The 13,984-nt window shown below is 54.9% G+C and overlaps 4 protein-coding genes and 1 non-coding gene across 5 annotated transcripts; 4 read left to right on the forward strand and 1 right to left on the reverse strand.

The window, feature by feature from the left end:
• Positions 1-947: 947 nt before the first annotated feature.
• B0T15DRAFT_486203 (uncharacterized protein) lies at positions 948-3,401 on the forward strand (the record flags this gene model as incomplete). The annotated part of the gene is made up of 6 exons (XM_062866340.1): positions 948-1,123; positions 1,179-1,359; positions 1,434-2,218; positions 2,292-2,345; positions 2,375-3,314; positions 3,390-3,401. 6 exons carry the CDS (start codon positions 948-950, stop codon positions 3,399-3,401), a joined length of 2,148 nt encoding a protein of 715 aa, XP_062720442.1.
• Positions 3,402-5,564: 2,163 nt separating this feature from the next.
• On the forward strand, positions 5,565-8,089 carry B0T15DRAFT_250292 (SDA1-domain-containing protein). Its single transcript, XM_062863164.1, has 3 exons — positions 5,565-5,679; positions 5,731-6,486; positions 6,541-8,089. The coding sequence occupies exons 1-3, from the start codon at positions 5,597-5,599 to the stop codon at positions 7,934-7,936; spliced, it is 2,235 nt and encodes a 744-aa protein (XP_062720443.1). The 5' UTR covers positions 5,565-5,596; the 3' UTR covers positions 7,937-8,089.
• Positions 8,090-8,241: 152 nt separating this feature from the next.
• Positions 8,242-9,269, reverse strand: B0T15DRAFT_576066 (uncharacterized protein; the record flags this gene model as incomplete). The annotated part of the gene is made up of 2 exons (XM_062871011.1): positions 8,730-9,269; positions 8,242-8,570 (listed from the first exon to the last, which is right to left on the reverse strand). The coding sequence occupies exons 1-2, from the start codon at positions 8,953-8,955 to the stop codon at positions 8,242-8,244; spliced, it is 555 nt and encodes a 184-aa protein (XP_062720444.1). The 5' UTR covers positions 8,956-9,269.
• A 557-nt stretch (positions 9,270-9,826) lies between these two features.
• B0T15DRAFT_t161 lies at positions 9,827-9,920 on the forward strand. Its single transcript has one exon. It is a non-coding gene; the product is annotated as a tRNA-Ile (tRNA).
• Positions 9,921-11,786: 1,866 nt separating this feature from the next.
• Positions 11,787-13,530, forward strand: B0T15DRAFT_437254 (uncharacterized protein). The gene is made up of 2 exons (XM_062865846.1): positions 11,787-12,776; positions 12,833-13,530. Exons 1-2 carry the CDS (start codon positions 11,927-11,929, stop codon positions 13,132-13,134), a joined length of 1,152 nt encoding a protein of 383 aa, XP_062720445.1. The 5' UTR covers positions 11,787-11,926; the 3' UTR covers positions 13,135-13,530.
• Positions 13,531-13,984: the final 454 nt, after the last annotated feature.

A 13,984-nucleotide genomic window follows, 5' to 3' on the forward strand; every position in this document is an offset into this window, starting at 1 on the left:
GTGCCGCCGCCAAAATCGAGGAAGTCGGGAAACGTGGAAGCCTTACCCGATCATACTGTATACGCGCTACCTTCAGGTTGGCCCCGACTTTTGACCACATGGCCCACCCCAGGCAATAAGGGCATGTTTTGTCCCATTGGTTCGAGATGTTGCGAGACCCATGTTCCGCTCAAGTCTGTGCCGTGTGTAGCGTCTGTCGGTCGATGTTGGTCGGTGGTGGGGTCATGTCCAATCGAGCGGCACAGCATCGCACCAAAGTGTGCGCCGCTCTGCCAATGCAGGGGCAGCTGTTGGAACACAAGGCGACAGCTACAGCTGCAGCTGCTGCATGGAAGCTGTACAGAAGCCTTCCACGCATGAGGTTGCATTCGACTTTTTATACTTAGCAAGGTACATTTGCGGCACGCATTTTGCCCAAGCAAACATAGGTACCTCCGCATCGAGCAAGGTGCAGTTCCAGTATCCATCTCGATCTCCATTCTCCAACAACCCATGCAAGCTCACAACCTAGCTCGCACTAGGCATCGACAAGCCGTCTTCGACCGACCGACGCTATGTGCGGGATACAGCCTGGCGTTCTCCAGCTGCCGTCCGCAACGGCCATACTAAATCGGGGTGCCAACCATGGACTCGAAAAGCTCCGATATGGCATACATATCAGTCCGGGCTTTCTGCACATTCCACGATGAGACTGTTCGGAATACATCGCGGAATTACCCGTTAACAAATACCGAAGACAGAACCCCTTCTCATTCGCCAGCAACATTATGCCCGGACCTGTTGATGTTATGACTCGGGCCCGGCCACGACAAGCCAGAGCCGTCCACGTCTATGGATGCGCTGCTGGCGATGATTATGTCAACTGCGTCGGTGCACCACTCAGGACACACTCTCGCCAGTCTTCCACCACTACCGTGTCGAGGTCGAACTCGACCGAGATGGCATCAATGTCGTCCTCTCCAGCCTCGAACGCTACCGGAGCGCCATCGTCCGGTTCCAGGATCGGGAGGCCCCCGCAGTGGACCGTATCCCGGTCTCGAAAGCTCGCCAGGCTCTATCTCTACTCGACGCTGTCCATCGAGAAAATCATCGAGGTGCTCGAGGGCGATGGCTTCAACCCAAGGTGCGGCTAACGCAGCAGGCTCAACAGCCATCAACGTAGCTGATCGGAGAACCAGGAAGAATTCGGCCCAAAAGACCATCCACAAGATGCTCGACAATGATCCTCGCTACCTCCGGCCCGAGTCACGGATGGAAATGAACAAGCGCATAAGTAGCCTTGCCATGTCCGCCAAACGTCGCAAAAGAAGGAAGGCGCCTTCTGGCCGGCGCATGGGCCGAGAAGGTGGTTCGATGGAGGTTAGATTACCATGCTCTCTTCCTCTATTCCACTATTTGTAGTGGGGCGGTATCCTAACAAGAATTCTTATCAGCAGGTAGAGGATGCTCCTCTCCGGTCCGAGGTAACCTCGCCGTCTGGGCAAAGCATCAAGGCAGAAGACACGCCGTCCTTCGCACTCTCCCCGTCCCCTGATGTTCCATGTCTCAGCTACTTCTCCATGCCGTTTGATGGCCAAGGGCAGATGCCACGCCAAGAAAGGATAGATACACCTGAGCCAAGTGAAGCTCCGCGCCCAGTCGAGATCCAGAACATCAAACGGAGAGTATCGGGCTGTTCAACGCACTACGCCTTTCAGCTTTCATCGCTGATCAAAGAGTACACCATTTCGATTTCCTCTGATGATGACCGCTCTCGTGGACGTCGTCCATCGATAGCATTAAGCGACTGCTCCCAACCAGGTGACCCTACCGAGTTTGACGCAGCCCCTGAGGCCTACGAGGCATTTCCGGATCCGGCCTTCGCCCTCCCCGGGGACTTTCTCACCGCGCATACGCGGAGCTGCGCTGACTTCCCTGGTCAGCAACATGGAACTGGCGATTGCTGGTGTTCGATCGCGCGGGAAACCTCTGTCGACGCGAATTCGTGGATTTTGCCGACTGGTGAATTGAGTGTGCGGGCACAACACGTCCTGGAACAGGCATCCCCGAGGCATTTCAATCCATACGACAGCTTTGGCAACACGGAGCTGCACTTGTTCGCTGCATTGGAGGGGTATCGAGAGGCGCTACTTCACATAGTGCATAACTGCGACACTGGGAAGCTGAGGGCAGTAAACACTGCCGGTCAGACATTCCTCCACCTTCTGAACCTTGAATGGTTCACGGACTTGGTGTATCCATCCGCACCCCTCAAGCGGCTTCTTGCGTTTGTCCGGGAAGCCTGCCCCGAGCTCGTCTACGAAACCGACGTCTACGGCCGTAATTTCTTTCATCGCGCCCATTCAGTGATCCGAGATTCAGCGGCCCTCGGCAGTCTGATCTCTCTCTTCAACCCCACGCTCGCCTCGCGCCGCGACGCCTTTGGTTTCAACCCTGTCCACGCCGCTGACCCATCGGCTCCAAACCCATACATCCCACCACGGCGCATGGAGAGTCGGGTAGGAGATGTCTCCCACTCAGCAAGGCCTACCCACCGGCCGCCGTCCTCCGACGAGGGCTCCTTCCTCGCCTACCACGCGCGCCTCGTCCAGGTCATCCATTCCTCCTACACCAACCCGCACACCGAGGACGCCGAGGGCCGCAACGGCCTGCACTGTCTCGCCGAAGCAATCATCCACCAGCAGACGATGGACCGCCACGTGCAGGGGGTCCAGCGCGCCTCGTCTTCCTCCTCCTCCTCCCTCCCCTCAGCCACCAGCGCCACGTCTTCCACCCTGCGACCGCACCTCAAGCGCAAGCTGTCCAAAGACGGACCCAGATCTTCTTCTCCCCCGTCCTCCTCAAACTGTTCCTCTTCCGCATCAACAGCAACAGAAGGCCATCTCCCAACCCGCCTCCGGCATCTGCAATCCCTCCTGCACCCGTCCGTCTCGGTCCCGGTCTCCCACCGCGACTTGCGGGGGTACACCCCGCTGATGGCCTTCATCGAGCACATCCCCGACGACCAGGATGACAAGTCCCGGACCCTGCAGGCCATCATCGAAACGCTCGTCCGCGCCTGCCCTAGGACGGTAGAGGCGCGCAACCGGCGAGGGGAGACGGCGCTGCTGATGGCTGCCCGGCTGGGGCGCAAGGTGGCGCTGGCGACGCTGCTGGAGATGGGCGCCAACGTGCATGTGAGGGATGTCCAGGGCCGCGGCGTGCTGGAGGTCTTGGATGCCGAAGCGAAAGGCCCTGCGGCGAGGGCGGATGTGAGTTTGTATGCGAGGTTGGAGGCGTGTAGGGCCTTGTTGACGGGGAGGAGGGATTGGGGGGTAATGTATGTCGGAGCGCCCGGGTTGGGGGCGGTTGTCAGAGAGTGGAGGGTCAGAGAGGGGGTGTATCGGCAGGGAAGGGGGTAGACTCAGGACTGTACATATTTAGATGGGCGGTACAACATAGAGTTGGATTGGGATAAATGGGCATTGGTAATAATCAATAGGTTCGGCTCTGGGACCACTTGACGTGTTATATGCGTTGAACAGCGCTCAAATAGAATAGGAGTAGTAGACAAGCAGATGCTGTGACTCAATATGACTGGCTAGGAGGGTATTTCTTTACCAGGGAAGCATTTCCTCGGTGGGAATATGAATTTTTTAACACTGAGTACAATACCTAGGTGCCTAGCCCTCGCACTAGTGATCCCTCGCTCCGATATAGCCGCACTCGCACATATCATGACAGCCAACCCAACGCGTCTACATCCTTGATATCGGCATGCAGCCCTTGACATATTTTCGGATGACAACTGAGGGTACAGCTTAACGCTTACTCAGAAGGGACCTTTTTAGGTGGAGAGAAACTACTGTCATCTTTCGTTTCTAGATTCGTCTTGCGTACCTTCTCCTTGAAGAGATCACGTCAGCGTGCTCCAGGCAAAAAGCCGAACCGCTCGTCACCCGCCCCGTTGGGGACGACCGATTTGATTCCGGCCTTAGTGCTAGGCAGCAGAAAGAATGACGATGCGATGCTCTGGGCTGGGCCGATTGTTGTCAGACCGGTCTTCGAGCTGTGGATGATTCAGAGATGGGGTCTCACCGTCTCACGTTATCTCCGAACGCAACAAAATGCCTCCTTTCGACTCCTTGTCAAATTGGAATTACCTTGATGGTCGCTGACAAGTACATACCTACTCGGTACGTGTACAACACTTACTAAGTGGTTGTGAGTCGGAACTGAATTTTGCCCATTCCGTCGGAGCCCGGTCCTCCATTTTGCCTACCCAACTACCTAGCTTCTACTTCCTAGTCGGGAAAGCAAGAGGAACAAGAAGACGAAGAAGAGGGAAAATGGGATAAATGTGCCGGCCAACTCTCCAAGTATTTGAAGGGCGTGCCCTCCCGTCCCAGAGACGGAAGTTGGCCATCATCTCTTCATCCTTCATTGCTGTCTCCAGTCGCAAAAGATGACCAAAGTTTAGTTTGTTACCGGCGCCTCTCGCGGCCTTGGCCGTGCCGTTGTCGGGGCCGCTCTGGCCTCTGGCGCGTCAGTCATCGCAACTGCCAGAACCGTGGCAAGTCTCGGCGCTTTCACAGAGAAGGTCGACAAGGAGCTTCATGGGCGTGGTCTACGTCACCAAAGCGGTACTTCCCATCCTCCGCAAACAAGGGTCAGGACACATCTTTCAAATCTCTTCCGTCGGCGGACGGGTCGGCAGCCCCGGGCTCTCCGCCTACCAGAGCGCCAAATAGGCTGTCGGCGGCTTCTCGACCGTGCTCGCCCAAGAGGTTGCGCCCCTGGGCATCAAAGTCACCGTCCTCGAGCCGGGCGGCATAAAGACGGACTGGGCCGGGTCTTCGCTGCGGATCCCACCCATCAGCGAGCCGTACAAGCCGACTGTGGGTGCCATGGCGGAGATGTTGAGAGAGTCGTCGGGACAACAGCCGTCTACCCCCGAGAAGGTTGCCGGTATCATTGTCAGCCTCGCGGAGGCCGATGATGTACCGCTCCAGCTCCTCGTCGGTCCCGATGCCGTCTTGTATGGTGGCAAAGCTGCTGAGGCTCTGGCGGAGTCGGATGGGAAGTGGCGCGATCTCAGTCTCTCCTCTGCCTGAATCTGAGAATAGTCTGAGGGGAATGGGACATCAGGCGAAACTTCTCATTGCCGGACGGAAGGAGGAGGGGTCGTAACAATGGAACATAGTTGGGCTTAGGTAATGATTGAATAGCTAAGAGCGTACTTTACTTTGCATAGTAGACGAGCTGAATCTACACCTACTGGCGGAGGAAAGAAATTATAAGCCTGATTAGCTTTAGTACCAACGAAAACCATAACGGAGTTCCTGCGTAAGGTTCTTTGCTTCGTTGATAACGTTGCTGGTTGCCCAGGTACTAGTAGGTGTGAAAAAGGAGAGGTTGCAGGAGGGTGGTGGGCAACCCCAAGTGAGAGGGAAGCGTGGCTAGCGTGGGAAGCTTCCTTCGGCCCCGCAATGTTGCTCAGCCCCACTAAAAAGTGCCTAACGATAGCGATAAGGGGACCCTGGGAGAGGAATGCAAGGAAAATCTGATTTGACCATAGGCTGACAACTCGACGAACTGCATTGAAAGCATCGGCACCATGGTGAAAAGAAAGGTTGCCGCGCTCGAGAAGGTCGAGGCCGACTTGGTCAACCTGCAGTACAAGATTAGGAGAGATCCGAGGTGTGTATTCCGCGCAATTCTCCGTCGGGCAGTCGCTTATCGTTGCGCTAGATCGTACGCTCAGGAATTCTATGACCAGTGGCTCGCATACGACGCGCAACGGCAGATCTTCGTCTCCTCGCCAGCGACAGTTTCGAGCGATGACACTAAGAAGTTCCACGACCTCGTCGACCTGGTAGCACACGTCGCCGACCTCTACCCCGAGGTCACCGCCCCGTTCGCCAACCACCTGAAGGAGCTTCTGATCCAGCACCATGCAACGCTGGACAAGGAGCTGCGCGAGAAGGTGGTGGGCAGCCTGGTGCTGCTACGGAGGAAGGAGGTGATCGACTCAACTAGCCTGCTCACAACCCTATTTCCGATCCTCATCTCGACGCCGAGCAAGACTCTGCGATCGCTGCTCTACACCAAGATCATCAGTGACTTGAGAGAGTCAAACTCGAAGGCGACCAACCACCGGTTAAACAGGACTATTCAGACCGTGCTGCACAACCTCGTCACCTCGGATCGCACCTCGACCAAGGGCATGTGGGCGACGCGGATTACGCGCGAGCTGTGGCGGCGCCAGATCTGGACCGACGCGAGACCCTGTGATGTGATGAAGGAGGCCTGTCTCAGTGACAACGAAAAGGTGGTAGTTGGCGGCGTGCGCTTCTTTCTGGGCGGTGACAAGGAGCGGGAGGAGATGGAGGACGAGTCGAGCGACGAGGACATTGACATTAAGAAGGTCAAGCACCAGAGCACGATCAACAAGAAGACAAAGAAGCGCCAAAAGGCGTACGAAAAGGCCGTCGAGAAGATCAAGAGGTAGGATCATCTGCCTCTCCCTCCCTTGCCCCGAATGTGTCTGACCCAGAGCAGGCAAGAGCGCAGGAAACATGCAGCGCACCCGCTGAATTTCTCGGCGCTGCACCTTATTCATGATCCTCAAGGGTTTGCGGAGAAGCTGTTCCAAAAACACCTGCAGAACACAAAGAACAGGTTCTCCCTCGACAACAAGCTCCTCATCCTACAGCTAGTGACCCGCCTAGTCGGCCTGCACAAGCTCACCATCATCTCGCTCTACTCCTGGTTCGTCCGCTATCTAACGCCAAAACAACTGAATGTCACATCATTCCTTGCCTCTCTGGCACAGGCAACGCACAACCTCGTTCCTCCAGATGTGATCGAGCCTCTGGTGGTCAAGATCGCCAACGAGTTCGTCTCAGAAGCATCGGCATCCGAGGTGGCAGCAGCGGGCATCAACGCCATCCGAGAAGTGGCGCTTCGACAACCGCTCTGCATGACCGAGACCCTGCTGCAGGACTTGGTAATGTATCAAAGGAGCAAAGACAAGGGTGTCGTCATGGCTGCGAAAGGCTTGCAGTCTCTCTACCGTGAGGTGTACCCTGAACTGCTGCAGAAGAAATACCGGGGCAAGGAAGCCACGATGGGGATGCGTTCAGGCCAGGTGAAGCAGCTGAGATTTGGTGAAGAGGAGGACGGGGGCATTGAGGGTATTGAGTTGCTTGAGAAGTACAAGGAGGAGCAAAGACAAAAGAAGCGTGAGGAGCAGGGACTGACGGCAGATGGCGACGCTGAGAAGAAGGAAGATGAGGATGAAGACGATGGCTTCAACTCGGAGGATTGGGAGGTGGCGTCGACCGACAGCGAGTCATCAGGCGGCTGGATCGACGTCAGCAGCGAGTCCGACGACGACGAGCCGGCCAAGAAGCGCAGGCGGCAAGACGACTCGGAAGAAGCGCCCGAACTTGTTGACACCTCGAAGCAGGACGCTGCCACCGCAGAGTATAACAGGATATCCAAGCTCGCCACAACCACCATCCTCACGCCAGCCGACCTCGCCAAGCTGGAGGAGCTCCGACGCGAGGCCAAGATCGACAAGGCGCTGGGCCGTCAGTCGAAGCGCAAGAAGGAGCTCATCGAGAAGCACATCGAGGACGGGCTCACGGCCGAGGACATCGAGCTTCCCGCGCAGCTGGGCAAGAAGACGACGAAGGAGGAGCGTATCGCGCGTGCCCGCGAGGGGAAGCCGGAGCGCGAGGAGCACAAGTCGACACAGGCGATTCGCAAGGCCAAGAAGGAAGCCGAAGGCAAGAGCACGACCAACAAGGAAAAGGCACGCAAGAAGAACTTCCTGATGACGATTGGCAAGGCCAAGGCCAAGAACAAGCGGAGCTTGGTCGAGACGCGAAACGTGTTGAGAGGGCATATCTCGAGGAGCAAGAGTGGTGGGAGAAGAAAGAATGGGTTGTAGTTCCGTATGTTTGGGGACGGGGGCGGCATTGTCATACACTGGGGGTCACGAAAGCGCATTGTTGACTACCTCTATGATTGTGTGGCATGACCACAAAGGAGATCTATTGTTGATTGACTGACTTCTGAGAGCACGATACGGAACTACGACTGTTTGTCGAATGAACGGCCCCTAGCACTTGCTAGGGTAGCACCTATCTTTTTTCCCCTTCGCCTCTCGTCGTCCGTCACTCACACTCACCAACACCATCAAGCTTGATCTCCTCCATTCCCTCCTCCGTAGCTTTCATCTTCCCCTCCATCATCTCAGCCTGCGTCTTCTCCTGCTCCTGCGCCGCCAACCCCAACCTCGGTGTGAAACCGAATCCAGTGCTGGGCCAACTCGGTCGGCCGTGCAAACCACGCCCCGCAATCCCCGGTTTGGCATCGCAGCTCCCGACGGCGGGTCACGGTCTTCAACAGGTGGTTGTTGTTCCCCGCCTCATCGCCGTGGTGGAACTTCTGCAGGTTCTCGCGGGACGCGTGCCCGGTCAGCGAGCGGCACTGCCGGCACTGCTTGGTGCGGGCGTTGGACCTTTTGAATTTGGGTCCAGCGCCGGTTGCGGATGGGGAGGAGGTAGTGGTAGTGGTAGAGACTGCAGAGGTGGTGGTTGTTGTCATTGTGATGGTTGTTGTGATGGTGGAGAGGGCAGAAGGGGGTGGGAGGGAAGGGGAAGTGGAAGTGGAAGTGGAAGTGGATTCTTTCTGCTCCTGCCCTTTCTCGTCGTCGTCCTTCACGATCCTATCCTCCTCACCTCCTCTGCCACTGCCAATGTTTGTGTTAGCGGTATCCGACGTGTCGTCGTTGTTGAGGTCCACCTTTACCTTGGCAGCGGCATCCGTGTATCGGTGCTTGGCGACCAAGTGTCGCACGAGACCCCTGCGGGTAGAGCAGAGCTGATTGCAGGATGCTACGGGGCAGAAGCGACATTTCGGAGCGTAGGAGAAGTCTCGACGTCGGATTTTGCGTTGGGATGGCATTGTCGGCTTAGACGCTGGGTGCTTAGATGGCTCGGAGCTTCAGGAGTGTTCTGGGAAGTTGTTAGTTTCAGCGCACAAGGTCCGTTACTTAGTGGTGGTGATATGTATTGCAATGTGTGAGAAGCTCAGAGCTGGTGGGATGAGGAGATTGGGTCCGCTCGGTGCTTTGATGGTGGTCCTGTCGATGATTTTAATATAGTACTTTCTACGATCCCTCTGCTTCTGATATTCTTTTTACATAGGATTGCAGGCATTGTGTCATTGATGCTTATTGAAGCCCTTTGATCCAAGCAAAAACAACAGCAAAAGTTTCGGTCGTCTTCTACTCGTTGCTATTGTCTTGACAGGTTTTAACTCGTGTACTGTGCAAGACTTGGGCCTCCCCAGACAGTCTAGCTCTTCACTGGGATACCTATTTACATAGTTATCTGCGGATGTTGAGTAACAGCATCCTAATTGCCTGAAGTCTGCTATACTGACCAACTAGTTTCCTCGTGGCATACCATGCAGAGATCACGGAGCAGACTGTCTTCCTCCATCCGGAACTTCATCCATCATCCCAAAATTCACATCATTTGGGTGCACGTTACACGTAGCGCCTTCTGCGGTTGTGCTGCAGAGGGTTCTCCTAGTTATGAGCCTGCTTGGCTCTAACATGAAATGGCGCTTGTTTATCACCGGCAGTGGATCTTAGTGTACCATTGGGGCAGCATTGCGAGCTCAAGTTTGATTCAGCATCTTCGGATCGTGAAATAGAAGGAAATTCGAGCCTTCGAGCGGTTGATGTCTGGGGCGACTTGCCAATCAGGCTCTCGTGCGATGGGCTCTCTTAGGGCGAAGATCCGGCACCAATGCACCAACCACTGGAAATAGTCCTGTGGTCTAGCGGTTAAGATTTCGCTCTTATACCCCTCGCGAGGGTCATGGGTATGCGACGGTCGTGGGTTCAATCCCCACCAGGACTATTCATTTTTGTTATTCCCAGAATTGAAGCGAACACCCACAGCACGTATCTTAACTTCTACGAAGACGTATCTGTACGTAGTACAGGTGTATAGGGATACATTTATTCCAACTGATCCATGGATTGCCCTCTGTCGCAGGCTGATGGTAGCAGCTCGCTTTGCTGGGGAGATTAGTCTCTGCACCCCAACCCGGAACCTAAGTATGAAGAAAACGGAAAGGAGAAAATGAATGAAGCTCCGGATAAAGGAGAAGCAGAAGTAAATGATAACAAAGCCCTGACTTTGGTTGATATCTCATCCTGACAATACTTTCCCGTACGGCCGTTGCGGCAGATTAGGGCAACAAACCACATTCGAGGAGTGGGCCATGAAACACCGTTTGATGACAAGTTCTCCACGTGCTTCCAGAACATGGACAGATCTCTCCAGATCTCTGGGCGATGTAGTGTAGATCTATGGAAGGTCGGACCGTCTTGAAGGACGGGATGTGGGAGAGATTTGTTGGGTTTTGAGGCTTCATGAAACTCACTGTTGCGTCAATCATGGAGCGTTCTGATCAAAACTCGTCTGATTGGATCTCTCCTCGGCCCCGTGTTCACTCCCGAGTGTTCCGCAAAAGCCAAGGCGATTCACATCGAGGCCGCCAGCTGCGAGCGCATGCCGAGCTTATCTCCGGGCGAAAGATTTGTTACTGCTGTTCGGTCAGGAGCCGACAGTGCGATTTTGCAACATTTATTAGCTACTGTATGTGTAAGGCATCCCTTCCCGAAACTCTGAAAGTCGGGAAATTGTGGACACGTTGAGCTCGGAGATGGTTTGCTGATAACCCCTGTCCGCCGTTGCAAAAGCCGACACGAATACCCCGGCCGTTCGAGAACATGAAACGACTGAAAACATTCAACAAATCGAGTCGAAGTCGCGAACGCTTCATGATGACGGCGCTTCTTTTTACCGTACACAGTAGGCTTGGATTCACTGTCTCTGATGGAAATTCCTTCAAACACAATTCAGACCGTTGGGAACCGTCGTCCGATTGGTTTGGGCCGTACTGTGTACTACGCTATTCCTGCCTTACACAGTAGCCCGGCTCGAGGGACGGTCGCCCGCATTGCCTTCTGGTTCTTGTCTTTTCTTTTGGTAGGTAGTTAAAACAAAAAAGATTATCTCTTATTTGCGTCCGTCGTCTGCAAATCTCTGCCCAGCCTACACATGGTACATCCAGGTAAAACCACAGCGCATGCTGCGTTCTTAAATGATGCCCCCATCGTGGTGTGAGGCAGTGCTCTGCGCTGTCGGCCTGGATTCGAGATGCAAGGGATACAATATGGACTTCCTCATAAACGTACAGTGTCCAAACGTCGTCGTCGCCAGCTCCCAAATTCCACCCAGCAGCCCCAGACAACGGTGTGAATGGAGACAGGCTGGCTGTGGTTTTGGGTTATGCTGGTTCTCCCCGGGTCACTCTGCAGGTTGCGAAAGAGAGGCGATTTGTACGGAATACTGTATACGCTGGCTTGCATGCGGGACCACGGTGATGCTCGTGTCTGAAGGCCTTGCCTGTTTTGGGTAGTACGACAAAATATACCTACCCCGGAGAGTTGTCGGTGGTGCACTGGAAGGCGTTGGGAAGGGCGGATGTGGCTGGCTTGGCCCCGGCACACCAGCAGTGGCTTTGAAGGGGGACGCGTAAGCAATGTGAGCAGGGGAATGTGGGCTACAGCAGACGAATCACAATCTCTGCTGAATGGAACGGGCGGGGGGAGGGGCCGCATCTGATTGGATCATGGATGAAGTAGCTGGCTATAGGACCGCAGGCTACCCTCACCAGTCACCACGCATGCACTGAAAAGCGGATGGCTGCCCCCAGGCATTTGCATTCCTCTGGCCTTCCCTTCTCAACCTTCAACTCTCAACTTCAACGATCCCATGCTGCGTTCTGCAACCTCGACCATCGGCTGCCCGTGACTCAAGTTCAGTGACCTTCAATTACCCAGCAAATTTATATCATGGATCAACTCCCGGAGGATTCCTCGATTTTCAATCCGGATTACCACAACATTCGAAATGTTGCGCCGCGACAACAACAAACCTCGTTCCCCGCGCCGAGCCATGAGTACGGCCTCTACAAGCAACAAACGGGCATCGTTCCTGGTGCACTGGAGGACACATTGGCGATGAATCAAAGCAACACACCGTTACTTAACTACGATTTTCCGCTCCTCAACGAGACTCTAGCGGACGAACTCTTCGACTTCAACACCGCCTCATCACAAGTTTCGGCGACCTCACCGGATCTGAGCCTCCTGGGCTTATCATCCATATCTGATCCGAATTTCCTGCTTGGGACGACAATCGATCCCAATTTCATCGGCGGCCAGGAACCGGACACCCTGACCCCGCCCCCTCCTCCGCCCGCACTCACGAGCAACATCGGCCACCTACGTCCAGGGATGCACAGCCAGGCCGCGATGGCCAGGAGAGCAGAGCAGCAGCAGGCTCTCACACAGCAACAGATGCTAGCACAACAGCAGCAGCAACTAGCACAGCAGCAGCAGCAGCAGATGCTAGCACAGCAAGGGGCACAGTCACGAAGCGCCTCGTTGGCCCCTCCCACACCCGAAAGCGACACCGAGCAGAAGATCAATCGGGTGATTGGCGTTACACATTGCGAGCCGCCGAAAGTCGAGCCGATAACGACCGTACCGCTTGATTTGCCGAAGCTGAAGAAGGACTTTGAAGAGATGGACGACGACGAGAAGCTTCTGGCGAGCGAATCCGGGAAGCAGCTACCGACTGGGAGTAGGCGTCGTATCCGAAACAAGGTCTCGGCGCGTCACTTCCGTGAGCGGAGGAAGAGTAAGAATCCAAACGATCTTGATCCCCATGTGACCCGAAGCTAACATGTGATACAGAATACATGGAGGCCTTAGAGCAGGAGCTCATCAAGCAGGCGAACGAGAACGCGCTGCACAAGGCGAAGATCCAGGCCATCGAAGATGAGAACAAGCGGATGACGAGCTTTATTAAGATGCTCCTCTCTTCGCCTCACTTCTCCGGGATGCTGAATGATCTGAGCAACAACCCGGAACAGATCTTGCATATGGGGCCCCCACCAATGCATCCGGCACAGCAACAGATGCCGAACGGGCAGCAACCGATCCGGCAAATGATGCCACCCCCACGTCCACAACAACAGCAGATGTTCAGCGGGTAGTTGATATGGAGGCGAGCGGGTCCAACCAGGACCGCAATACATTACAAGATGCACAGCAGGCCACTGCGGTGCAGCTGTCGGCGCATCGAGTACCAGCAATCATTCGGCGGTTTCATTTTTTTGTCATTGATTGGGTAGATGAGTGATTGGGTTGGGTTGTTTGGGTCGACCTTGACGGGATGGGTTTACTGTGTTGCATTGGCTATGGAGTATCAGTTTCATGGGCGGTATTAATACTCAGCGGAGTATCACTTTCTCAAGGGTTTGAGAAAAGCTCGGAGCGGAATTGTTGTCAGCGGATATGGCTTTGTTAAAGGCATTGGAGCTTCTTGTACTTAGATTAGAAAGGCAGCCGAGGGAGCATCACATCTTCCTCGAGCAAATGCTGTTCCACTCACTTCATATGTGCCATCGTGACGCATCGGTGCCAGTTATTGCGGTCCCATTCATGGTTTCAGTCCGGCTGTTGGCTGTTGGTTCACGTACGCAGAATGCGACAGGTCAATGGGGGCGTAAACAGGGAGCGGAGGTTTGACACAAAAGTAGTCCTGTTTGTCCCTCGCTTGTGTTATCCTACTTGCAAACAACGCGATGTGTCTCAGCGGTCTCTCAGCGATGTCTCTCAGCGCCCCCGAGCGAGCGCAACACCATGTCTTTAGCCTTGCTTTGCCGGCATACACTCAATGCCCTCGCTATCAGCGTCATTGGCTATATGCTTTCCTTGCGGTCCTCTGTAATCCTTCCATTCTTTCAAAATCATGCCATATACCTCCACACTGTGAAACTCACTTGGTCCAGAAATGTTAGCATCGCCGAGCAATGGGGCTTCCTCCGAAACCAAGTCACGCCC

Source organism: Chaetomium strumarium, assembly GCF_033439665.1.
Source record: "Chaetomium strumarium strain CBS 333.67 chromosome Unknown B0T15scaffold_5, whole genome shotgun sequence".
NCBI classification, from domain to species: Eukaryota; Fungi; Ascomycota; class Sordariomycetes; order Sordariales; family Chaetomiaceae; genus Chaetomium; species Chaetomium strumarium.